At 43.0% G+C, this 26,832-nt stretch overlaps 1 protein-coding gene across 2 annotated transcripts in view; it reads right to left on the reverse strand.

The window, feature by feature from the left end:
• dock5 (dedicator of cytokinesis 5) overlaps window positions 1-21,694 on the reverse strand; it is a 29,265-nt gene extending 7,571 nt beyond the window's left edge. For both annotated transcript variants that reach the window (XM_070833076.1, XM_070833075.1), the window contains exons 1-36: window positions 21,540-21,694; window positions 15,925-16,008; window positions 15,641-15,681; window positions 15,495-15,550; window positions 15,134-15,230; window positions 14,826-14,974; window positions 14,548-14,683; window positions 14,286-14,443; window positions 13,463-13,544; window positions 12,756-12,885; window positions 11,993-12,065; window positions 9,780-9,922; window positions 9,498-9,623; window positions 9,236-9,360; window positions 8,509-8,607; window positions 8,190-8,262; window positions 7,994-8,097; window positions 7,579-7,759; window positions 7,149-7,246; window positions 6,949-7,038; window positions 6,383-6,483; window positions 6,107-6,241; window positions 5,903-6,014; window positions 5,435-5,505; window positions 5,110-5,216; window positions 4,794-4,930; window positions 2,712-2,807; window positions 2,379-2,477; window positions 1,906-2,076; window positions 1,684-1,784; window positions 1,543-1,601; window positions 1,134-1,288; window positions 915-1,000; window positions 392-548; window positions 219-259; window positions 48-138 (exon numbers count right to left, since the gene is read on the reverse strand). In XM_070833076.1, coding sequence (XP_070689177.1) covers window positions 48-138; window positions 219-259; window positions 392-548; window positions 915-1,000; window positions 1,134-1,288; window positions 1,543-1,601; window positions 1,684-1,784; window positions 1,906-2,076; window positions 2,379-2,477; window positions 2,712-2,807; window positions 4,794-4,930; window positions 5,110-5,216; window positions 5,435-5,505; window positions 5,903-6,014; window positions 6,107-6,241; window positions 6,383-6,483; window positions 6,949-7,038; window positions 7,149-7,246; window positions 7,579-7,759; window positions 7,994-8,097; window positions 8,190-8,262; window positions 8,509-8,607; window positions 9,236-9,360; window positions 9,498-9,623; window positions 9,780-9,922; window positions 11,993-12,065; window positions 12,756-12,885; window positions 13,463-13,544; window positions 14,286-14,443; window positions 14,548-14,683; window positions 14,826-14,974; window positions 15,134-15,230; window positions 15,495-15,550; window positions 15,641-15,681; window positions 15,925-16,008; window positions 21,540-21,582 — 3,807 coding nt within the window. In that variant the 5' untranslated portion in view covers window positions 21,583-21,694. The remainder of the gene's footprint in view (window positions 1-47; window positions 139-218; window positions 260-391; window positions 549-914; window positions 1,001-1,133; window positions 1,289-1,542; window positions 1,602-1,683; window positions 1,785-1,905; window positions 2,077-2,378; window positions 2,478-2,711; window positions 2,808-4,793; window positions 4,931-5,109; window positions 5,217-5,434; window positions 5,506-5,902; window positions 6,015-6,106; window positions 6,242-6,382; window positions 6,484-6,948; window positions 7,039-7,148; window positions 7,247-7,578; window positions 7,760-7,993; window positions 8,098-8,189; window positions 8,263-8,508; window positions 8,608-9,235; window positions 9,361-9,497; window positions 9,624-9,779; window positions 9,923-11,992; window positions 12,066-12,755; window positions 12,886-13,462; window positions 13,545-14,285; window positions 14,444-14,547; window positions 14,684-14,825; window positions 14,975-15,133; window positions 15,231-15,494; window positions 15,551-15,640; window positions 15,682-15,924; window positions 16,009-21,539) is intronic.
• Window positions 21,695-26,832: the final 5,138 nt, after the last annotated feature.

The following is a 26,832-nucleotide window of genomic DNA, read 5'->3' on the forward strand; positions in this document are numbered from 1 at the left end:
TCTTTAGGTTGAGGGGGAAAAAAAAGGGATTGTGATGTGTCAGAGACCTCTAGTAATTCAGCGTGCAGTAGCAGTGTGTAAGCCGCCTCTGTGTAGTTCTCACAGTCCAGGTGCAAATCTCGGAGCTTATACAGGTACCTGGTTAGAAAAGCACATCAGTTAGACACAGTTATCCTTGGGTACAAAAACCAGACACTCTGTGAGTGAGTCTGACTCACCGGATATAAATGTCCTCCCTCTTTTTTTCTTTGTAGAAATTCTGTAAGAGAAAAATCTTGATTGCATATCTTTGAAGGAAAAAACAAAACAAAACAAGACAGCAGAGGTGATTTGCTTTGCGTGCATGCATAAATAGCGTTAACCCATTGCTAAATATAGGAGGAGGGCGTACCAGGACATTGACAGTGCAGCTCATGCGGTGCTCAGGGCTTTCGTCGTGTGTGATGGTGCGGTACGCCAGGAGATTCTCCAGCAGGCTGCTCAGCAGCAGCGCCAGCTCCTCTCCTGACTGTGACAGGTATCTGTGGCGTCTGCAGTGCTCTAGTAACCTGCAAATACCAAGAAATATCCTTATCAGACGACTCTTTAGCTGTTAAGGGCCATTTGGAGTTTATCAGTTTGCCAAAGCCTGTCCTTCCTCCTAATGAGCACATTAAAATCTGTTTTTGCCCCAGTGGGGTTTCTGAAATTGATCAGAGGTTGCTTACAGTTCTAATCGACTGTCTTGTCCTTCTGACTCCTTGAGGACTATTTCAAAAACACAATCATAAAGGCCTTTGTTGTAGTTTAGAAGCAATCCTCTGTGAATTCCCTATCACAGTGAACTGAAGGATTTTTGACTGGTGCGTTTGACTACTTAAACAGCTCTCAGAATAAAAGAAATATTTTCTGTTTGATCAGCTCCTCTGCCTTACGTTTTCTCCAGCAGGACTTTGTACTGCTCATCCCCTCGGCCTCCTTCTACCTCTTGATCCAATTTTGTTATCAGTTCGTTCTCAAACTGCAAAGATCAGACGGGAATTAAAAAAAAAAACGCAACACACACATCACAAATGTCATATTTAGCCAGGGGCTGCTTCAGTCGAAAACACCAAAAAACACCAAATTGCTGAGCTTCTGAGATAGCTTTTTACCGTTTCAAACGTGCGTCCGGGGCTGAAGTTGTGCTCACACTGCATCATATCAAAGAAAATGGGGATGGTAGCTTTCCTCAGTTCAGGCTCAGGCACCAGTGTGACCTCCAGAATTGGCCCGACCATGGCTGGAATAAACTTCATTTTGTGCGGGCCTGAGGGACAACAAAACATTATCACACAGAAATATCATAGTATGATTTGAGAAGGCAATAAGCTGCACCTTCATTTCTCAACAAACAAGAGGACAAATCCAATAATGTGGGAAACAGAACAACAACACACTGTGAAACTGGACAATAAAAAATATTGTCTTGCTGTTCCCCTCGCATTACTGGCAGCCAGTAAATTAACTATTCCACAAACTCTATGATAATGGCAGCATTATCAGATGGTGCAACATACTCACCAAGATTGTACCACATATCTCTGATCTTAAATCCAATAGTCTTCCTCATGTCTCCGTATCTGTGGCAAATGCAAATCAAACAACTGTTAAATTGAGTTCTCCATTTAACTAATATTTTTGATGAACTGTAAATGATCTCACTTGTTCAGTATCTTATTTCGTTTCTCTTGAGAGAAGGATTCCAGCTGCAGTGTCTTGTGGGTGAGGAATGCCACAGTCAAATGAAAGTAGTTATTCCACAGCTGCAAGGGGAGCAGAGTTTTCAATATTAATACCATAATTACCTTTTCATAACACTAGCTTCTGATTTTGTGTTTAATAAAAAATGTGACCTCTGCCGAGGCGGGTAAGGACGAGACACACCTGTAGTTCAAAATGCGCCTGGTCCAGGAAATACATGTTGAGGACGTCCGAGTACTGGTTGATGGCCCTCAGGAAGACCTGCATCTGCACCAGGTTCATGATCATCCAGTCAGCGGGGAAGACGTCTCCCATGAGGTCCTTAAACATGATGAACGTCTCCATGAGGAAGTCCTGAGGGCGGCGCAAGCACAAAATGCACGCCGTCACTTAAAAGAAATACAATCGCAGATATCCAATAGACCCAAACTAAGCAAATCAAAAGCTGCGCTGGCACATGTCAGGCGCACACACTGCCCTCACCATTAATGGAGGACCACCGACATCCTCATCATGTCAGTCCAATCCATCGCATGAAATGTCTACAATCAATATTCTCTTAAGGAGCCGTAAGTGGCCTGGGTGGTTTAATGCCGGTTATTGATGAGATGTTTCAGGACAAGAGTAGCCGACAGGGGAGGAACCAGGACACTTACGATGATATCCTGTCTTGTCTTGAAGGTGCTGATGTAGTGGGCGTAATGCATGTCATCCATTTGCTTCAGGATGGCCGTCATGCAGGCAAGATAGTGGCCCTGCCGCAGAGGAGTTCACCATTACTAACACGATTTCACTTTGAAGTATATTTCCAAAGAAAACCACACATTCACAGCACATATTCCATGTTGTATTCGTGTTACGGCTCTTAAAGGATTCGTGTGCTACTATGTTTAGGTATTGTTGATGTGGGTGCTATTAATATTGAAATGAATGCTGAGGATGTAGTTGTCAAGAACGTGTTTCAGCTGCGACATCAAAGCGTGTCTTACAATGAGAGGCGAGGATCTGTCCATGCTGATGACAGTGCGATTAACCCGGCGAAGGAGCCGCTCCATTATCAGCTGAACGTGCCCTCTGGTTGGACCCTGCACAGAGAGAACAGCCTCAGTTACAATTACAAGCTTAAACACAGCCACAGACACGCTCCACTCAAAAGGGGAAAAGATTGACAATTATCTCACTTTTTTCATTCATTTGCCAGGTGAAGGGAATTTCTTTTGTGGTGCTCACAGATTTGAAAAACTACATAAAAAAAATGCAATAGCACTGAGTCTTTCTGGAAGCACTGTTCCACGTACTATTCGAAATCCACTCTGTCAAAAGTTTTCTTTGGTCAAAGGAGGATACAAACTAGGGCTGAAACAATTAGTCATTTGACAGAAAAGAAACTGGCAACTATTTTGACTGGTTGTCCGCTAAAGTGATTTTCACATTTCATGCCTCTAAACTGGGAGATAATGCTAATTTTCTTTGTCCTAAATTATATAGAATATCTTTTGGATTGTTGGTCAGCCGAACAAAGAAGATTTCAAAGATGTCATCTCAGGCTTTGGGGAAAAATGTTGTCATTATTTTATGTTTTAAAGAAAAATAAACAGTTGAAAACTGTATTCAGTGAGGTCCACTGATTACATCGAGTCATTTGGACATTCTTTGTGGAAAGAGATGTTGCTGCCATTTTTCAAGGCTGAGAGCTTCACAATACAAATTCCATTCAGCTCCATAGTAACACAAACTAACAAATAAAAAAAAAAAAAAATTAAAAAAAACAGTCTAACAACCTAAAATTACCACCTCTTGGTTCTATGCCTCCGCCAACCAGACATATATCCTTTAATATACTGTGAGAAACGTGCTGTCTTCACTTAGACACTATTTTTTACAGAGGACTGATAAAGAGCTTTGCTACAAGGTGCAACAACAATCAATTGTGGTGGACTAGCAGAGGAACAGGAGACTCCCTTTCCTGGTTTATATCCAAGGAGAGCTAGTGAAGGGGTTCAAATCAATAAAAAAACAAACCCTGTACTGGACTAATAACACCGTATTAGTGTGTAAGTACAGCGAGAGAAACAAAAACAGAGTCAGATTCCTTGTGTATGTGTGTGTGTGTGTGTGTGTGTGTACACAATTAATATGATTCTGACAGAACACAATGCTGTGGCCATGACAGCAGATAATGCTTCAAATATGGATGTTGCTGCAAAGAAGCTTAGTGTCACTAATTCAAACTATCTGACCAAATGTAAAATATGGTCACAATCTCCCCTTCTGTTCCAGAGCTACGGAGCTGAATGACGGCCAGGTAAGTACGTTCTAGGTAAGGTAGGTCACATGCTGTCATTGACCTTTGACCTTCTGCGTAAAAATGTCATCACTTTTATGCTCAGGAAATCTGTAGGACATTTTCTTACAGTGATCATATTAACTGAGCCAAAAATGTGTTTCATCAGTTCAGAGTGACTTTTGAGCCCCAAAATCTAATAAGATCATCCTTGACTTCAAGTGGACGTGTCCGCTAGACGTGATGAAATCCCCTCAAGGCATTCTTGAGATACTGTGTTGGCAGCAATGAGATGTCCATATGTACATGTGGACAGATAATCCAAAATATAATGTGTTGACACGGAGGCATAACAAAATCCAAACCATGTGCATGACTAGATGTTCTAGCTATCCATCCAGCTATTTGAGGCTGCTTATCTGGGTCTAGGTCATGGTGACAGCAGGCTAAGTAAGGTAGCCCAGACGTTCCTCTCCTTAGCTACGTCCTCCAGCTCCTCCAGGGAATTATAAGATGCTACCGGACCAGATGGGATATGTAATTTCTCCAGCATGCTCTGGGACTGCCCCGGGGGTTCCTTCCAGTTGGACAAGCCAATAAAAACCTCTTAGGAGAAGCCGGAGTCATTTCAACTGTTCCTTTTTACTCTGCAGTCCCAACGGATGTCTGTGCTCTTTACCCTATCTCAGAGGGTGAGCCCCCAGAGGGGGAGCCCTTGGAGACAGCCCTCCAGTGGAGTTTAAACTAATTATTTGCCTGTGTCTAAAGTTGACTTCTGATTCCTCACCACATCCTTGCGGTCCAGGTTGTCCAACACCGTGCTGAGCAGTTGTGCACAGGCCTCATGGTCAGGTTTACTAGAGTGGTCGTCCAGCTGCCCACTCAGCTGGTCAGTAACAAGTGGCAGAAGCACATCTCTGCAGTCTGTGGCAACAGAGCAGAGACAGAATGTGCTCATTGGATCACAAAGCACATTTCCTCTTAACAGAGCTGACCTGACAAACTTGTATGTTGGTGTAAGGCGGAACGGAGTGTTTTTTTTTTCCCCCTTACATCTTGTGTGAAAAGTCATTAAGTGGTTTTTGAGCCTCAAGGACTCCTACCTGGCTGCCTGAAAAGGTCACTCTCCACCATTTTACACATGCAGCCCAGCTTCTGACGCACAAGCTGAGAGTCAGGAATGCTCTCAATGAACTTCGCTAGGAGAACACTGATAAAAGGATGAAAGAAAAGAGTCATATTTTAGAGATTATTTCAGTTCTGTTCTTATCCAGTCATTATTGTCATTAATGAGCAGCACAAATGACAGGTTGATTTTACAGCAGCAAAATTGAGAATAATGCCTCCTTTACTCAGAAGTAAATATGATAATTTGCACTGAGACAGGCAATTATCATTTCCTGCTGTGCAAACCCTCTGGAGAGTTACCTGAGCTCCACGGGATCAAACACAGTCTGGATGTCATTAATGATGCTGGGGAGGTATTTCAATATTGCTCCCTGAAAAAGCAAAGAATCAGGTCTCATCAGGCTGAAGCACAGAGATGTTATTTTATTCTTTAGTAAAACACGTTCTTACCAGAGCTTTTACTGAGCCTGCCAACAGGGAGCCCACACTTATTTTGTAGTTAATTTGTAAAACTTCAATAACTTGTCTGTAACAGTGGAATGCATTTCAACAGCTGGACTACTGCAGTCATTTGCATGCAAAACTGAAAAAAGATATCTCTACATAAAGAGTCTCACTGACTGCATTTCAGCTTTGTTTTCAAGCTAGAAAATGACAAATCGGTGGAATTTTCAAATGTTTCCATATCGTGTTTCATTTGATAATGCAAAAATAAAACTAGTAAAACAAAAACAGCTGCTGGGAAAAAAAGATTTCCTCAACATTTACCTTTATCTTCACTCCCTCATCTAGCGGCCTGTCCATGAGTGTGTTGAAAGACAAAAAAAGGGTGCGAATGGAGTTGAAGAAAGCATCTCCATCCTCGCTGTTCCCGTAGAATCTGTAAATCAAGGCCGGGTGTTGCATCACAAGCAGTCGTCCTTGGAATATGAGAGTCACAAGTGGATTCTTGTGTGGCAGCGCCTTTCGTACCTGAGATAGAGGACCCGGGACTGTACAATAAACCTGAACAGGTATTTGAGAGCTTTGAGTGCTGCGTAGAGCCTCTCAGTCAGGACGGGCTCCTCGGCGTGGCCAACGTAGTAGTTAAGCACCCTGGTTAGCTTCCTGAGAAAGTGAATGAGTCAGGCATCAAGGTCTGCTGCTAATTTGGTGTGGGTGGAGAAGACGAGCAAGAGGAGCACTAAAATTAAACAGTGTGAATGGATGCGAGCGATCAAAGGTTGGAAACACAGAATTGAGACTCACATGTAAGCCAAAGTGGCACTAAAGTGCTTGTTGATGTAGGTTTCCAAGACTGGGTTGAAGTGCTGGAATTTGATGTCACCGATAAGTGTGATTATAAATACCTGGTCATAAACAAAGGAGGAAACAGCATCAGAGAATTATCTGAAAGAAGATACACAGACTGTATAGCATCTTTTTTTCTTTTTACTTACTTTATTTTCATGACATCTAACCCTGTTGCTGATACTATTAGATGTATGTACATTCTGTAAATACCTCTTCAAATAATCATTTTCATTGTTTAGCATTGTTTCATTCCTACACCGGTGTTATCTTGTTTATTGTTTATCTAGCCGATATCAGCCTCACTGTTTACTGTTCACTCTCCTAATGCTGCATTAGAGCTGCATCAGAGCATCACACTTAGGGCCATAGTTTGTCGATGTGTTATCTGATAACATACAAAGGCAAAAGTGTTTATAGTTGTCTCACAGCCACCCTGTTTTTACTGTCAAGGAGTCACCGGAAATGCATATGTATGGTAAAACTTATCGGCCATTGACAATAGTGCGACAAAAAAAACTCACCAAGGCATTGAACACGAGGGTATCATAGGTGTCCTTTTCTGAGGTCTCCATCATGATGTTGAACAAGGCATCAAGAGTGTCCTGCAAAAACTGTGGATGAAACAGAAGCTGGTTTAAAAAGGTGTCATTATACACATCTGGAAATTAAAGCAGCATATCACATTTTCAAATGCAGCATTAATGACATAAAGAGAACTCACTTTCACAATCTCCCCTCCCTCGACCTCCATCAGCCTCTGCAGTATCTGGTCTAGAGCTTCTGGGTTAGACCTCCAGTTCAACAGGCCAAGTAAATCCACTGGAAAAAACATTAACATATCAGTGTTCATTAAGTATGACCAACATCGCCTCTGTTACACTTAGGTAATTGTGTTAAAAGCCTGAAATTTCAATAAAAACCTAATTAAATCTACATCAGTCAACATCAACACATCAGCAAAATATTAGCAACACAAATTGGCTTAATTAATTTCACGGCAATCTGAAGGGAGGAAATGATGGTGGCATTGCACCTCTGTCCTCTATAGAAACTGTTTCATTTCTCAAAGATGACTTGTGACAGGGCGTTTTTTAATTATCACAGTCGGAAATAGGAAGATTGGGAGAAACAGAAATGGTCCCCTGTGGTACCGTTCTGAGTGAGTTTAGTGGAGCAGGTGAGCGTGGCGATCTGGAAGCTGTCTTTAGTCACAGGAATCACTCCTGAATGATGGAACTGCTTCCCTGTTTGCTTCTCCTTTTCCTCCACCTCAGCCCAGGTCGCTGGCAAGGTGAGATAAACCTTTGCATCCTCTGCCTTTTTCACGTCGACCTACAAAATCCATAAAATAGGGAATAAATCATGAAGCATATTGATCGGTGATCTAATTTCATATTTATTGATTGAGGGGAGACTCATGCATAATCCATCTAACCCCTGTCAGCTATTCAAGACAGATTCTTTCTGTATAATTAGATAAAACAATCCGCTTATTTTAAAGATGAGTGAAGTGAATTAAATTCTATGCAAAATACAACTACAAAAACCACAATCCTACAGCAGTACCTTATAGACGATAAGCTCATGCCTGCCGTCTTTTAGTGTGGTCCCGTCTCCTCTCATGAGCTTGACGAAGGCCATACCAAAGGGCTTCTCCGATTTGTCTCTAGCTGAAGGATACACAGGGGCATAAGCTGTATTTAATGTGGTGGCAGGATAACATGTGGGGTGTTTGCCGCACACATAAGGCACAGTCACTCACAGTCCTGGGACGATCTGTGTCGAAACATCACCCTCAAGTGACAGCGGCACACGTCTTCAATGGGGATCGTCACCTTGCAGGAAGGAGAGGGAAAAGTCGGGGGAATTAAGTTGTGTGCAAATACAGGATTATACATATGGAAGAAATGCTGCCTGGTGGGAGATTTGTATGAGCAGCACATTCTGTGCCGATATCTTCCCAGGAAGATTATTTCATTGTATTGAGCTACAGTAAACCCATTTGAAAAGCTAATTAGAGAAGATGAGGTATTGTATTCGAAGTGACACGCTGCACCCCTGGGTCTGTGACATCAGCTCACCTTCACGGTTTCGTTCCAACAAGGCTGCTTCACCTGGTAGTAAATGACAGACTTGTACTCTGAGATGCCATCATACCCGGCCCCAGGAAATATCGCCTTCTGTGGAAAGTGAAGGAAGGAGGTTAGTTAAAATGATAGGAACAATATAAATTTGCTTTTTGATGTCTTTGATAACTATGCTGGCATGGTCAGTCACAAAAGCCAGAAATACTCATGTTTGCCAGATGTACGTATTCATGTAGCAAGTTAGCATATTGACATTTGCTAAGTTGCACTAAACACAACGTACAGCTGAGGTTGATGGGATTGTCATTTGTGTTGCAGGAATTGTTAAGTGGAAGTTTTGACCTGCTGAAAGATCAGCACAAGTCTTATCACAATTCATCTTCAGGGGGACGAGAATGTGTGTACCAAATGTTATCATCCATCCTCTAGTTTTTGACGCATTTGACTTAAAACCACAAATCATAATCTCATGGAAGAGCTAGAGGAAAAGTCAGGGGCACTGATCATCTGGGGTCTGGAAATGTTCATAGAAGATTTGGACTGTCCACCTGACAATACTATCCATAAAGCCTGATGTCGCTAGCACGGCTAAAAGCGGCTATTTTTACAGCAGAACTACAAGAGTTACTATGAGAAGGTGCTAGCACATTTAGACACATAAAACCTAGTTAGAAACATAAAAAAAATAACACAGTATGTTGCATTCACTCGTCTATTTTACCTCCATTGGGTTGCCTTCATCATCATGCACACTCAGTATGACCTCTACATTTTTCGGGGTCTTTTTTTTACCGCGGTCAAACTCTCCCTGCAGCAAGGTTACGTAAATATCATTCCTCACGTTTCCTGGAGAAAGGACAACAGATGATCAGGTGCATGTGGCGAGAATTTATGAACCCTTCTCACGGGTTTGTAAGCAATTAAAATGAACATGACCATGGCGAATGTAGAGCAATGCCCAGCAACAAAGACTTTTAATCCACCTGGGAGGATGATTTCTGGAAAGCCCATTTTCCTGACAATAGCCGTGCTGCGGTCCACAAAGTGAGGATAGTCCTTCCTGACCTGACCAAGATCTCCCGGGAGGAGCTTCAGAGTCACAAACAGCCCTGCCAGCAAACATGTAAAGAAATTCAATAAGGCAGACACCCAAAGCACACACTCTGCCTCACACATTATTTATTCCCCTCAAAACAAAAAGGTCAATTCAAAGCGACCCTGAGAAATCACAAGGGAACACACTGTCTCCGAGCACTTCATTTTACCCTGGCCTTTGTGATTGACCTCCCGCGTAGCAATGACTTTGTTGAAGACAGCAGTGAGCGGCTCATTCTCTCCTATGACTCGGGACGGGATGAGCGGAGACATGATGAGCTGTCTCTGACGGATGTAGGTTTCCATAGCTATCCTGGGAGAGAAGCATCGGGATGAGAAGAAGAAAAATCAGCTGCCAGCTTCTCTGACAGGTGACAAACAAATGGACTGAGGAGCTGCAAAGGCAGTGCGAGACTTTCTGGATCTCTTGTCAAGATGCACCATTAGACCTCCCTGCACCCCGCTTACCTAAAGTGACAGAGCGCTCGCACTATACTGACTTTCACAGGAGCACTACTAAGTACAGGACTTCTCATTGTACGTGTCTATTTAAAACATACACCTTCATTTGCATTTCTTATTAACCAAAGAGGTGTGTTATTAGTGCTTCTTGGCTGTTTATGTGCAACTTATCACATGTGTTCTAGTCTAGTTTACAGGTGTAACTCCTACAGAAGGGAATACATCTATGTGTACTGCAGAATACAAGGCGGACACAGACGGGGGGGGGGGGGGGGGGCAGAGTCTATGCGTTGCCTGTGCGGACGTCACAGCAGGGATGTGGAACAGAAGGTTTCATCATGGCAACAGCTTTTTGTAAGCAGATGTGAGGTAACTGAAATGCTGGGGCCATGCCGGGGCATTTCTACAATAGTTCCTGATTTACATTAACCTGTTTCACTATTCTACATTCTTTACTGTGTAATGTTGCATTAGCTTTTATTTTTTGTATTTTGCATAACCGTTGCTACGAGGAGGAGGACATCAATGACAGTTGCTTATAAATTTGACAGGCTGGCTCACGTTATGATAAAAGGACAAGTCATTTCTGGGGCGGTGATGAATCCACTGATGATATTATTCACTTCTCATTCATGAGTTCACAGCCTTTAGCAGGGCAAACTGAGTGCTGCACTGCACTGTATGGATTGATGTGGTAATTGCACTTAATGTTTTGGGATCTGTAAAAGTGTTTTTGCTGAAAAACCTGTCAAACTACAATAACAGCCTTGCGGTTGAACGCCTCTGCCGAACAGTCAAGTTGCTGTTTACATCCATGTCTGTCCAGACGCAAGATTAGTGGCAACAATTCGGTATCTAACCAAATGTGAAATATGGTCACAATCTCCCCTTTAGTTCCTGAGCTATGAGCTACAGCATATGGCTGGTAACGTTTTCACCTTGTGAGTCTGTGTGTGTATCCTATTAGACATTTCTGTGAAATTAAGTCATAAAAAACATTTGTGCCTAATTAGAAGAAATTCCTACATGGCGACGGATTGGATGGACAAACCAAAGCTACAATGACTCTGGCCACAGCTGTCACCAACTCAGGGGCATAATAACACATCAGTTGTTGTTGTTTCAATCAAAAAATATATTTTTTTCCATTGTTAATTGGAAAATTCATTTAGCATGACCTTTTCTTAATTTTAATTTGTAATTATCCAGTTCACGATTACCAGTAGCAAATAAGACAGTCTGTGTTAATGAAATATAAATTCATTTGTCAGGGCTGAATAGCTTAACAAGATCTTCTACTGAACAATTTGTCCTTTGTGTGGAACACATCTAGAGACGTAGCACTTATTGAAGAGCAGAAAACAGCATTTCCAGGAAACTTGTAGTCACTTTTAAAAAACATCACATAAGTGCAAACAGCGTCTATCCTTAAGTCTGGATTAATATATACTAGCCTAACAGATAGAAAATGCAAAAGACCCGACATGTTTTCTGTCTGAACATCCTCAAGAAGACACTTGAAATGTGACATAGCGAGAAGAGACAAATGGAGGTTAATCCTTAGAAAAATCTGGTTTAGATGTCAAGAATCAGTGAAGATATTTTTGGGGCTCCTCCATCTAGGATCCCTGTGATTGTATGATCATCCTCATCCCCCCATTGTGCAGCTTCTATGAAAAGGTGGCCTTGAAGCCTGTCTGTGAGAAGAGCTCACACTCAGAAGCTTTTATATTTGTCCTTGAAATGTGACACTGGAAAAACTCAACTGCATCCTTGAAAAAGATGTGATGGAACACCATAAACAAATATGACTCAAGTCCTGTTCCAATTCTTCTCCATTATTTGTGCTCAATTGTGTGCTGACAAAACAGGGTTGAGCCTGTTAACAGTATAAGAGGTGTGACAACATCAAAAGACTCACTGCTGAAAAGGGATGAAATGCTGTTTGTCCTCATCGTCTGCTTTGCCATGGGCGATATCTGTAATGTCCATCACTGCAATGACAAAGGGAGCGTCGCAGTAAAGCGGCAGCCTGTTGTCAAGGATAAGATCATTCACCAGATGCAATGTAGCTCTTGGGTTATTGCAAAAACGACGGCAAAATCGGAATTTCCTTGTTTTGATAGTTCTGAAAGTTCATTTACTCACTGTAACTCTGCAAACTGTGATTTCTACATTTAGAACAGAAGCTGAGCCAGGCGTTGGATCTCACTCACCTGTTGCCTGGCACAGCAGACAGCCAGCACTGTAAAACAGATTGAGGGTTCGTGATCTCCAGCTTGCAAATGCCGCTGAATTTTTCATTCCGCGCGGCTCCTCTCCTAAAGTGTTCTTTTTTTCCTGGCTAAGAGTAATGTGACTTCCGAATTGAACGTTCTATCTGACTCTGGTTTCAGTCCATTTACTGGAACAGCAGAGGAAACAATTCCTCATCAAATCCACTAATCATCTGGCCAAAAAACATAGAAGACGGGTGCTAAACCAATTCCACCTACTCCTTTGCCAAGGCAGAGTGGAGGCGTTTTCTAGGTCAGGAAGCAGGTGTTTCCATTTCATTCAGCACGTGGATCCTTCACTTTTACACCTCGACGGAACTATTCATGCGAAGAAGGAGTGGCATTCTTCTGTTGGACTGACTTTTGTATTGCTTAAACAAACATTGGGACATTTGAGAATCGGCTCACCAGCCACACCAAATGGCCTCCTTAGTCCTCCCGTGTGTTTCTTGCCCTCTTTTAGCTCCATGCTGCCCACTCTGATGATCTGACACACCAGGAAGAGTCGCTGCCTCATCAAGTCACTGCTGCTCAGGTCCTGGATGCAAAGGACGACCATAAACATGATTTATTATGGCATATCGAGTGATAACGTGCAATGCATACAACAGGCGTGTATCACCAGCTTGTTATTATGTGGCCAGAGCGGTAGACCAGATGGTAAGTATTACAGGATGAAAGCATGCAGTAACACATCTTCATCCAGCTTCTTTACATGTTTGTTTTTCAGGAGGAAGTCAAAAGAGTCTCCACTTGTGTGCTCTGGGGAGGTAAATCTGAACAATAAAATTTCAGCTCTTCCCCTTGATGAGTGTGGTTTTATCACATTCTGCACTACTAATTCCTGTAGGCATACATGCAGGTTAGCACAAAGACATGTTTTTGCGGGAGAACAGCTGACTGTGCCATTAACATAAACTGCAGCAATATAATGGAGGCAAATGTATTCAAATTTCCAAAGATGTGCCGTGAATGTGAGCCATTCAGTCAAACTTTCAGTAAATTAGGAGCAATCCAGGAGTAAATTGTCTGCTTTGTCACAGACTTCAGGCGGCGTTTGGATTGTTCAAATCCCAAGCAGAGGGAATGCAGTCAGTGGGCTGGGATTCAGTTACCGTGAATAGCGCTGGCAGGTTGTTGAGTTTTTCAATTTCTTTAGGCATCCCCATACTGTCCCACCGCACCAGGAAGTTCTCACTGCATGAATTTAAATAAGAATCGCAGTCAGATAGTGCATCGTCGGAGGCATCAGGAGAAATAGAAGAGTATAAAAGTAATTGATGTAAAAACTGCATTATTCTATCGGTCTCGTCAGATAAAATCCAAAGTGTCAAGTAGATTCTAAGATGCTTGCGTATTTTGAATAGCAATGATATAAGAGTCTATTGATCTGTATGGTAGAGGGCTGCTTTGGGAGCGGGACCCATTGGGCCCAATGCAAATTTAAACAGGAGCCAGTCGGTCAAAAAACAAACTGCGGAATTTTCGCAGGATGAAATTAGTTCCTTTATGTGTGAGTTAATGATGGAATGAAACGAGACATGGTGGCTAATTATTCAACAGGACAAATATTTACATAAATGATCTACAAAAATCAAATAACAGTGTTATGTTTAAATGCAGAGGAGGAGAACTTTGCTACATCATATGCATTGGAGGTCTGAGCAGTCAGAAATGCAGCGGGAGCAGGATTAAAATCAAACAGTCCCATGCAGGGATCTACCCGACAGACCTTTCTCACAGGGGACAGTTTGAGTAGCCAAGTAGATAGTGTATGCTGCTTGCTGGACTCTTCAAAGAGTTTTAGACCAAGAGACTAATGCAGCAAAAGTTATAATAACAATGATTCAACTTAAATGATCTGACAAAACTTAATGGAGTCAAATTGACAAATAACCTCAGCTTGATACTCAATTAAGAGAAAAGAGAGGAGCTGACCTGATGAATTCAGACTGGTCGGGGTCATACAGAGACATGAGCAGCTCAGCATCTTCCCCAATATTGCATACAAAGTTCTTCAGGTTCATGAATAGACTGTAGGTGTGCACAGTACTGAACAGGGTCTGACGCCTCATTTCCAGGTTTTGCAACCGCGTCTGCAGAAAAGCAAGGCCCCGCAGAGGTTAATCAGAATGGACGAACCACAAAAGGGGAAAAAAAAAAAAACGTGGCTGATGTTATGAACAAATCTAAATCATGCCTTCTCTTCTTGTATCCTGTCATCGACACTGCGGGAGGCTGTCTCGTGCGCCCGGAACAGACTGACCGTACTGGTGTGGTCAGGATCCAGCGTGTTTCCTGCTTCGTCTCGCACCACCAGGTCCAACCCCAGAATCCTGAGCAGCAGAGAGGATCAAACAGCATCAGCTGAGTTTATAGAGACAATCTTAGAGCCATAATTCAAGCAATTAAACTTTACAATGGTGTTTGTGTCACAAGGCAGTTAATTGCAGTGCAATAAGGCGGCGAGATTCATACCTGTTTCCATAATCAATCTTTGCTGTGACTTTCTTTTTGAGCTCCACAAGGTCATCCTTAGGCAGCGTTCCTGACACTATCTGAGATCGGTATTCGATGAGGCTGTAGGCCATCTGCTGAACACTCCTGAACTGGGTTGTCTTGTTCGCCTGTCAGTTAAACATGGACACACTTCATAACAATACATCCTTCAGGGGGTATAAAGCAAAATAAAAGTGAGTCTATATGGTGTGAACCAGAGAGGTGTACAGGAGTGGGTGCAGCAGAAACAGACGGGCTGATAAGCGAGAGACAATCTAAAAACATACCACATAGAGCTTGTGCCATATCTGCGCCCACTCCCTCAGAGTGGCCCCGAGCTCCTGCACCAGGGGTAAATCTGCTGGAATAATTATTTCCTGCTGGCTACCGGCCACAAGAAAAGAGTAATAAGCCATTAGACAAATCACTCACAGATCATGTCATATAATTTGGACGGACTCAAGTGCATTTCTATACATGATAAATAGTCAGATGGTTTCCCTACACAGCCAAGAAAAGCATTACTGAATCCTCACTTATGCTAATTACAAGTGCACTGCTATGTTATTGGCAAATGACAAGGCAGGGCGGCAAACCAAAGGCAAAGTGGGTTATCACCGCGATATGTTCACTGATATGTGATCTCACCCTATTCCCTCAACCGTAGCCTCCTTTAAGTGGATGTAGGAAGCTGGGAAAATGCCCTATAGAAACAAAGGGGTGATATCAGTATATGTATATGTATATATCACAGCATCGGCTACAGGATAATTGAGTGCAAATGATGCCTTTACCTTCTGCGATTTCTTGCGTAGCGTGTAGCCCCTATACCAGCCTGCGGAAATAGAAATTAATAGAGAAACATTTTACAGTGAGAGAGAGAGAGACAGTGGCCGAGATAAGAGTAATGACAGTCCACCCCGTGCAGAGGACAATGTGGTAGGCTCATTTACATTATCATGCACAGCATATTGAGCGCCAGCTAGTTCAACATTTCATTTACGTTCCTGTGCCAGCTTGCTTTAGAGGGGGAGAAGAGGGATGTGTTTGGGCCCGCTGTGCGTTCAGGCTCGCTCACCTTCCAATTTCTCAAGTATGTGCACCGTGTCCCCCACCTGTAGACACAGCTCCTGCTCACCACTGGGATCATAATTGTAGATTGCTGAAGGAGAGAGGAGGACTGTCTCATTATGGGGAACACACACAACATTCAATAAAAACTGTTGATAAAGAAAAGATTTCAGCCGACAGTTTGACGGACGAGTTTTGTTCCTCCTCAAGGTCCAGCGGATTAAGAAAGATCCCAAATCCCTTTTCAATCAGTCACTGCACCGAGGAGCAGGTCTGTTTTCAAAAAAGTTCTGGATCAGAGGTTTGCAGTTTCTCCCAGGAAAAGGAAACCAATTCTCCCTCCTTGTCGCAGAAGTTGGACTCGCGAGCATAGAGGATCTTGATCTCTGATTTATTCCTCATCTCACTGCTCTTTCTACCAGCGAATGGTGTGTTTGTGCAGCGGAACTGTGTGACTCAAACCTTTAAAGCACTTTGACGATTCTTAATTGAAACGGAGGCCCTGAGGCTGTGTTTAAAGTTCCAGTAAATAGGACTGTGCTGCAACTGGTAGTTGCTCCAATCTGAAAGGCAAGGGGCAGAGCTAAAAAGGCGATGGCATCACATCCTCTGAATTTCTGATATTATCATACCGCCGCGGCCTTTGGTCAATAGTTTAACTGTGCAGGTTCCCTTTCTGCCAGCTGGCTTACCTGCCAGCCCTGCCCTCGCCTACACTTAGTTTATTAACCTAACAGCTTTCCTGGAGGAGACTCCTGTCTTTCCTGAGTCACTTTCTAACCAGCACACGTACAGGACTGATTACACATGAACACGTCTGCTCGTGCATGTGAACACACACATGTAGGTGCACACACAAGACCAGGAAGACATTGCAAAAGAGAAACCTTGGCAAACAATACTGTGGCAAAGGTCTTTGTCATGACTTGAGGGAGCTGCAATAGCACGCAGCCACTCATTCTCATGGTGAGATAGAGGAACTATGAGTGGAGCTCTGCCCTGACTTGCATGGCGATAATGCTTGTTGCTGGAGGCTAGATTTCACAGCACGCTCCAACTGGCTCAGCTTATCACACCTCAGTCTGAATACCAAAACTTGACTCGACTGAATGCGACTACCCATCTCTCGCCACGACTTGATAGATTTTTCTAGCTTTCCATAAAACACATTTGCTCAGACCAAAAAAATCTACACGGAGAATCAGTTCTTAGTTTAAGACTGTGTTTGTGTAACCTGCCCGTGGGCTCTTAAAATGTTGGGCTGGACCCCGGTTGATGCCGGCTGTGTTGTTTTGGATATCCCCTGCACAGCTTCACGTGCATGTTGCCTCACTGTGTGCCTCATCCAGTCATCAAAAAGGAAAACAGATACTGAAACCTAAATGGGTTAAGAAATGCAGCAATATCAACAACACTTCTGTTGCTCTCCTTTTTCCCGCCTTAAATCAAAATTTCCTCACATCGCAGTTTTCTTCTGACCAAACAAACCACAATATTATGACCAGGCAGTTCAGGCCTGTGGAGCTCACATAGGAACATACTGTGAAAAGTTACTGACGCACTCTGTATTCTCTTGAAAGAGTATTTGTTTTCTCCAGGAAATTATTTGTGCAGCCAGAACAATATCGAATGAAACGTGCACTGAAGAAATGACATCTGCCTCTGGTCATGCCGAGAGAGACAATGGTCCATTCACCAACTTGAGACAGTGTCCGGGCCTGGCAACAGCATGGCAATATGCCAGTGGCAGGAACCCAGCTGAGCGCGTTGTGATGCCACACTGTCCAAAATAAAGGCAACAGTCTGGGCCTTGGCAGCACAGCTCATCTGTACAACTCTTAGACTCACCATCTTCTTCTTCAAACTCAAAATTCTGAGCCTGTAGCTGCTGCTGTAAATTCCAATAAAACCTCTATCTGTGCTGGTTCAAGTTAATGCTAATTTTAAATCAAAGTCAGCGTGATTCACCCTAAATGGTTTATCATAGAAGTGGATTAGAAAACAATTAAAGAGCACCACAGCTGAAGAGTTTGAGCAGCAACTGGCAGCTCATCAAACTTAACACAATTCAATGAAAATCTATTGTTCTCATCACTGACTGGGTGTGAAAGCAAAACAGAAACAACTATTCCAAGTTATGGTCATTATAAAAATCTACAAGCAAACAAAACGAGTGAAACACACACACACACAATTATACAAGCAACCAGTCCTTGAATTGCACTGTCAACTCACTGAATGCATTGAGGTTCTCAGCAGGAAAACCCTTCGATTTAATACATGAGAGAACTGCAGTAATAAAAACAGTAATGGGGCAGATATGCTGTACAAACAAGACTCTGATTGAACAAAATTTGCACACAGTATTTTCACTTGTTCAGTAGATCTTGTGAGCAAAACATTTTACATAAAATCAATGAAAGACAGGTATTACATAAGAGATTTTCTGTTATGAATTTGAAAAAAGATCTTCAGTGATCTACCATTCAATGATGAATGATACTTTATTTCTCTTATAAGAAATGTGCCCGAGCATACCAATATCATAGGAAGCGCTATAGTATTTCTACAAAAAGTCATTAGGTAAAAGCAAGTCTTTTGAGCCAATCCTCCTCGGGCATGATTCTTCAAAGCATAAAGCAGCAAAGCCTTTCGCCTCCCATCTTCTGTCTAGACAGCCAAGAACGATCTGTAGCTCTTAAAACTGTTAAAACTCCAGCTAATACATCCTTACAGGTTATCCAGAAATCACAATGTTAATTCTCAGGTTTGAAGCTAATACTGCAAAATAAAGGCATACGGTTACACCAGCGTGGGCTCATCTTTTCGTTCTGGTTAGAAACCCTGCTGCAACATTGAACAGAATGAAAATTACCAATGCCTTATCTGAAGGGGAATAAAGCGCTAATGTCTTTCTCCGGGTTTCTGAGGAATTACTCTGAAATTATGTCTGAGTCTTCAATGAGTGACCAGCCATCTGGCGAGTCCATCAAAACTGAGAACAAGGTCAACACTTATCTCTCCTGCAGCAATCAGGTTTGACATTGCAAGATGAACAAACAGGGATGTACTGATTGCGATCTATGGAGGATTCAGTGCTAAACAGCTATTGAAATGTAAGACGCCCGCGGAGCATGCAACACCTGCAGGGCAGCCAGCTTTAAGATTTCCGGCATTTTAAGGAACCTTATTTGTTATTTATTGGATGATATTGGAAAGTAAAAGTTGTGGCCGTATACTGGAAACCCCTTTCACACGGCCACAGCGAGCGCGAGCATTAGTCAATCTTTATGACTTCAGTGGCTTGACTGGCAACTCCCTGGAGAAAACTGAAGGTAGTTACAGCAGGCTGTAGTGTTGCTTGTAAGCATCTTTAAGGCACTACAATCATTACAAATTCATAATTATACAATATTATACAATAATGTTTACGAAGTAGCACATTTAGTAATTATGACTGTATTGTCACAATCCACTGAAAAATGTGGTTTGCTTATAATAACTTAACTTGTTAGATGCATAAAATGTATATATGAGCACGATCTGTGACTTATTTGTGAACCACTCACGGCCCATAATGCAACTTGCAGCAGTGTGATGTGGACACCCGGTGCCTCCAGTTCACAAACACTGAGTGTGCTTGTCAGTGAGGAAAGACACATCTTGTATCCAGCTGTTTAATTTTTACTTTTTTGTGGAAAAACCCTGTCAGACACATATTATCATATAAGACACAGTATTTTTAGGATATCTTCGAGCATGTTTGGAGGAGCTGTTAGAAGAGTACTCCACCAATTTTGCATTCCTGTAACAGTGTTAACGGTGTGCAGTGTTTTTAAGAAAATGATAAAGCAGAACCGGCAATATCATCTTTTTTTATTCCACATAATCTTCTTGGATTACTGTTATTCAGCGAAGGTGTCACTGGCCACAAATATATAATTTTCATCTAACTTCTGTATACAAAATGGCCAACTCTGTCTGGGTTTTGTTTAAAATTCATGTAAGCATTTATGTGGCTGCTCATTACGGAGACCTTGCCCTGAACCTAATAAAGCCTTGGGATGTCATTATGGATGTAAACAAGGTTATAAAAAAACAAAGATGCAATAAATTAAACGAATCAGGGAGTGCACATGTTCTTCACCTGCTGTTCTCTACTGCAGTGCTTCTCTTCAGGATGTAAAAATTAGGAAGCTATCCTATTATCATGGTGTCACAAATTCAACATTGAAGACTGTGATATCTTAAGCCCCATATTATCCACATTTCCATGTTAGCTAGCAGGATATTACTGATATTATCAGAAACCTTGCGATCTCTTCTTTCATCCCAAAATGTAGTTGCCTGTATTTGGGCACAGCCTGGGTTGACTAATCGGATTAAAAATGTAAGACTGTGTACAGGGTCCGATGGCATTTTAGGGATTAAGTGCAGCGTTAGTGACTCCTGCCCTGTTTCTGAGGTGAGTGGCGGGAGAACAGTCTACACAATCACGCCGAGCAACAGTTTTCAACGCCATGCTGGGATCTGAGGGATTAACGCGAAAAATTCCCCAACATCAAGCTGCTAATAGAAGGTCATGTCTCGCAAAGACGGGGGAGCGTCTGGACTTATGGGTTAAATATGTTTTAGGTCACAACAGCAACAGAGCATGGAAACACTCTTAAAGATAAAGTGGGTGGCACTGATTCATACACACACCGGAGAGACTGTGCTGAGGATTTACATGCAGGTGTTTCTACATGTGCAAGCTCAACTGGAAACACCGTCTGTAAAAGTCTGTAGCTTTAAGCAGTGATTTGTTGGGGAGTCAGCACGGTAGCCAATGACCAGCCAACCTGCGCTGACAATGAAGTTATTACAGTAGACCTGAAAGGAATGTCTTGTGCAGCCTGGTTGTGCTCATTTGCCTTGAGGGTGTGGGGAACTACCTGATAGCAGGAAGACACACACACACACACACACACACACACACAGGGCCACACCTTACTGCAGCCCTTTTTTTTTCAACCATAAAGTTGTAAGGAAGACAAAAGTGCTTGATAGCCTCAGAAGACAGACACAGTTAAGCCCTAAGTGTAGCCAAGCGACACTGACAAAGCCAATGTCTATGCAAATACTCTTCTCTTATCTGACACACGGAGCAGTCAGTCCCAGCAGAGGCTCCCATGTGGGGCCCTGCAGGAGCCCTGCAGGAGCCCTGCAGGGGGACTTCAGGGGACCTGGCAGCTAAATGAGGATTCATCTGAGTCCACCGTTAACTCGGCTCAGTGAGATTAAGCACAAGAATGACTGGTATGCTCATTGAACTCTTGGCTCTTTTCCATTTTTCCTCACCACCTATTATGGACACTTCCACAAGTCATTTCTCCAAACCACACCAAAATATTTTGAAGTCCTCGGGACGACAAGGCGGGTCAGTGTCGACCTCCCCGGAAGAGCCGACACAAACTTTGTGAACCCCAGCTGGGCTCCAGAGTTTCAACCCGACACCAACAACTCCCAAGTAGCCAGAGAAGTTCTCCACCTCCTCGGTCCTCTCTCCTCTGGAGTTACTGGAGTTGCAGGGAGTTCACTCGGCGAGCAAAACACACGTAGTAGCAACATTTGAGGACTTACCGACTCCATACTTCTCCTTTTTAGTGGGAATCCAGCGGGTCATTGCGGGGGGGGGGAGGCGCAGAGCCGGCGGAATAAATAAATAACTATGTACAGTTCCTAAACGAGGACGGGCGGTGCTCTGCTGCTCGTCCCGAAGACTACAGTTCCGCCATCATGCCTTGTGGACGGGGAGGGGAGAGGAGGGCGCACACACGGCTGGGAGGGAGGGAGGGAGGGAAGGGGGGGAGGGTAGGCGTGAACAGCGAGCCTCCCGAACTGCCCCCACAGCGACAACAACACCCACTCAGACCCAGTCAGACCCCAGCCAGTCCTCCAGGAGCCCTGCCAGCAGCCCCACACATCCATCAATCTGGAATTGAATTCTGGGACATTTCTAATGAGAAAGAAAACTGAAACACTAACAGTGTTCACTGTTAGAGCTCCCAGCACACAGTCTGACCGTCCAGTGAGTTATAAATCACTTATGAGTCATAAATTAATGATCACCAGGTTATTGTTTTTAATTAGAGTGTTTAACACTCTCTTTTCTTATTTCTTCTTCTTCTTCTTCTTCGATTTATTTGGACTCTTCGACAGGGAAAACCAGGTGAAAATCTGCAAACATGTCAGGGGTGGTGAAAAATGTGATATATTTCAAAGCCGCAGAGCCCCCACCTTTCGCTTTGGCCTAGAAATATGAAATTTGGTGAGCACGTATATCACCCACAGACCTAAAACAACAACAGCAACAAAAGCCTGCAGGAGCCATACCGTCATATATAAACATATTATCATATGTCCAAATTTGGTGCATTTTGGGTCATTTATTGGGGTCATAAACGGTTGAACTAGTTCAACACCGTTCATCCGATCCACCTCAAATGTGGCAATCTTGTAGCCGAAGCCTTTATGATGAAAAGTTCATCAAAACGCAGTAGAAAAGTCTAACGGCGTGACGTTGGCGGGGCCTCAAACTTCAGTTTCTCGCCACGAAACAGGAAGTGGGTTATTAGATTATCAAATCTGTCCCAAACTGATCATGTTTGATGAGAGTCCGGCCCTGAACATATCTATAGGACAATATTCAGTAAGAAATGTCCCGTTTTACTCCGTGACATCCACAGAAAAGACGAATGACCAGATCTACTTCAACATGCTGTCAGGTTACCCTTAAGGCCTTGATGAAGCTTTTGGTCCTTTGATCCTTCGCCATGAAATGACACAGATGATTTAATTTACATTAAACTTCAATGTAATGATCGTAATCTCACTTCCACTCAGACTGACAAGTCAGGTCATGTCCACAAACCTCCGGCAGCACGCCTGCAGCTGTAAACACACCCCAACAGGACAGGCCAGCTCTGTCCTGGGCTGCCCCCTCGATCCAGTGGAGGTGGTGTGATAGAGGAGGAGGATGATGGCAAAGCTATCATCCATGAGACAGAACCACTCCCACCCCATATAGACACAGTGAGAGCACTGGAGAGCTCCTTCAGCAACAGACTCCTCATCTGTGCAGGCTGGTTTAACACAAGCAACAGTTAACTGTTTAGAAGAGCATATGAGAGTAATAAGACCTTAACAGTTTTGTTGAACTTGTCCATCAGTGAGACTTTAATTTAAATTTCAACATGGCCAGCTCATCACTAATGAGCCTCACCACTCTCCCTCCCTGCCCAGTGAAGTAATTTCCAGCTGCCGGCTGAGATCTGGTAGCCCACTTAGCCTTTTGTTTGCCCATCATATGTGTGTGTGTGTGTGTGTGTGTGTGTGTGTGTGTGTTTTTATTTTTTCTGCTACCACCGGTCAGCCAAATGGTGCTGTCAATAATGTTCAGCCATCCAATGCTTTTTTGTTGTTCCCTCTGACAGTGTGATGTCCATTCCTTTTCAATCTTTTGTGTTGCGGCTGTTATAAAACACAGCTTGTGGTGACTAAGTACTAACACAACATAACACAGGCTGATTGAAAGCTATTATTGAATCTTATTATTTTGGGACAACGCTACCGAACATATGGCGACTGCAGCGTAGCATTATGAGGGGCTGTTTACTGACCAAAACTGTAATCAAGATAATGGACAGTAGTAACAATGAAGCCCTCAGATAAATACAGTTTTAAAATTGCTGCCTTCTTTCTCAAAACACACACTGATGTTAAGTTTAAGTTACAAATAAATAGAAAACTGGGAATCATTCTCTTTCTGTCAGACCCAGTTGTGCATTTTCTTGCTGCTGTACATTTAACAAATCTTACGCAGCTAAAGGATTCAAACACACTGGCTGAGCTCATCCAGAAAATCAAGTAGTGGAGATGTATTTTGCAGCTATATGTAGAATTTCCAAGGTTATGACTTGAGCTGTTACACATGATTATTGTGACCTATTTCTGGCTGAGCTGTAGGTGCTTGCGAAGTTACTGGATTCACCGAAAGGGGCCTTTAAATCTGCTCATTCCCCTTTTCACCTCTGAGTCTCCTTAAACCGTTGGCGAGATCTCTCACACCTCTTATCGAATGTGAGGAGTTGCTTTTGGGCGATCAAAAGTTAAAAACAAAATCAAATCTGCAAAAAGGAGTACAATGTTGCCATCAGCTGACTGCTTTGTGCTATTGCATTTAGTGCACTGTTTGTTCCTGGCAAAAACCTCAAGATTGTGCTACATAGTGTTGTGGCGTGGTATTTTAAATAATCCATATCTCTCTCCACAGAAACTTTAAAGCCAAATCATTAAATTCAGATGTTGGTGTGCTGGTCTGGTCGTACGTGCGTGCATGTCTTGCATTAGCGCATTAGTGTATGTGACAGCTTGATAAGTGGAGTTGAACTCTCGAGTTCATCTGGAGTTGAATGCTCCATAAGCAATAGGAGCAGACAGGCTGAATCTTCACAGGACAGCTCCACTCGCCTCGTCTTCTAGTTTGTATCAGGTTGCATTACGTCTCAGGCGTCCTTCTATTCAGACTCCCTGACTAGGTGCAACATTGTAGTAATAGTCGTTTAAAAATGAAAATAAAATCTATCAACCAAGCATGTGCAGATGTGGATGCAGAGCCAGAGTAGCTGAACATAAAGACCAATTGCTCTCGTTTTCTGTGTGAATGTGAAGAAGTGTTTTGGTGAGAGTGCGCTGCAGTTATTGTGAATAAAAAATGAGATGAAGCTGCCATTTCTGTGCTGAAACAAGGGTATCCCGACTGTTTACTTTGCCGAAGGGCCCCTCAGCTCGTCGCCAGACGGTCACACCACAAATCAACATTTAGCATGACTGGCAGTTGAAAGTTGGTCCCTATCTACCACCCACCCTCCAACACTCTGGGGCATCTGATTACTGTTTGCGTGCACACATGCTTGAGTGCATGCGCGTGTGCCTGCGCATGTGTTTTATTGTTTCCGGATGCACAAAGATGAAGCACACTGAGCATTCATATGGAGGAAATTTGAATTTGACATTCAAACTAAGCTTGACCTGAATTAACTCCACTGTCATTCGGAGGCTGAACTTGGTGAACTGTGATTGCTGTGATGTGAGGAAGTACAATGCCTCAGAGATTTCTGAGTGGTACGGCTCTAAACGCTGCTCGTAGCAACAACTGAGGTGTTCAATTCCCGAGACAAAAGCAGACAAAAGACCTAATGGGTTTTTGGGTCCAGTGCCAGGACCGCATGACGCCAGAGGCAAAATTGGGCGTCTGCGTCCACCTGGCTGTCTGGCAGCAGAATCAGGTAATAGCCTGGTCCTGCAATGCAGACAACAGATAGGCCAATGCACTATGTGTGTACAAGGGTTCAACATCCTGGGGCAAAAGTTGATTTGCAGACGATTTTTGTTCGTGGTACCCAAACTGTTCCCCTTGTGCAGACTGCTACATCAAAGATCTGTTTCTTTAGAGCTTGCTGCATGACGTTACATCCTGCATGTGTGTCACCATGGTCACTGTGTAATGATGCAAGCTGCTGATATTTTTCCTCACTAATATGGACACCCACATGAATTCCTGTAGATTTACTGTGCTTCTGATACATCTTTCAATGTGAGAAAGGTGCGGGCAGGTCAGATAAACTGTGTTATTTTGCACAAAAAGGTTCCACTTCTAGCACAGCCTGAATAAATACAGACGCGACAGCAGGAAATATACAGTGTTATTGGATGTGATCACAGAATCAGTCTTCTGCAGGTATAGGGTTAGAAACATTTTCATCCACAAGTCTAACAACTCATTTCCAAGTTATGATGCATGTGGAAGGATGTGGCCCGAGGCTCCCCCATTTGTCTCCATCTGACTCAGTGAAGCATCCCTTTGTATCGCTGCAGTGGGTACGTGAGGCCATCTGAAAACTGTGGCTATGTATACAGCGCGGGAAGCCAGTGTCTATTCTTAGAGTGAAAGTGAAATAGTCTGCTGTCTCCCAGGCCAATGTGAAGGCTCGTTGGACTAAGCCTTTTAATTAGGTGATTCCCTGAGATCAGCAGAGGGAGCCACATCTCTTATCTAAGACATCCTTTTCTTTTTGGAGACAAAGTGGCTATTTGACAACCAAAAAGGGAGACTGCAGCGTGACCACCCTCACTGTCTGGTCTGGGGGCCTGAGCCGTCTGAGAGGAGTGTGCACACCCAACCACATTAACCGGACGATGAGGACTTCTATCAAGGTGATAGTATCATCTTTCCAAAGACAAGGAATACATTAACTCTGGGTTTGGATTCATTCTCCCAGTATTCATTATAAGTATAATTGAATTCAAATATTTGTGTTTCTTTTCACAGTGACTTTTAATGTGCAGCATTTCAACTCAGCATCAGTTTGGTTGTAAACTCAAAGGTTATCATGTGGGAGTACAGAAACAAAGAGTGTTGCTGGTAGTCTGGTTTGCAGATTAGATTACTGACATTGAGTTCAAATCAGCGCATCCTCCTGAAATGTAATATGCATTTGTTGTAATGGAAAGCAGCTATTTTTTTCCTTGCATGGATACTGTTTCATGACTCTGGGACCAAGCCGGCCTTCATACAATGTCCTGTTAAATTCTTCAAATAGATTCATGGCAATTAATAAGTCCGCTTTTCCGTCTGTTAAAAGAAGTCGTAACATAATTGTCATATTTAGGTGTAGTGATTTAATTTTGTGAAGCTTCAAAGTGTAATGAGACTATCCAAAATGTGTAAGGTTCCCTGTAACATTATAGCTATCCTGAATGTAGGACTCAAACACAGACTCTTTTACATTGAAAATGACGTCTATTTTGGGGTAGCTGCACTGATACAAGCACTCCTTCATTTTACCTCCCAGGAAACTACAATATCAGTGCC

The sequence above is a fragment of the Pempheris klunzingeri genome, chromosome 7, assembly GCF_042242105.1.
Source record: "Pempheris klunzingeri isolate RE-2024b chromosome 7, fPemKlu1.hap1, whole genome shotgun sequence".
In the NCBI taxonomy this organism is placed as follows: Eukaryota; Metazoa; Chordata; class Actinopteri; order Acropomatiformes; family Pempheridae; genus Pempheris; species Pempheris klunzingeri.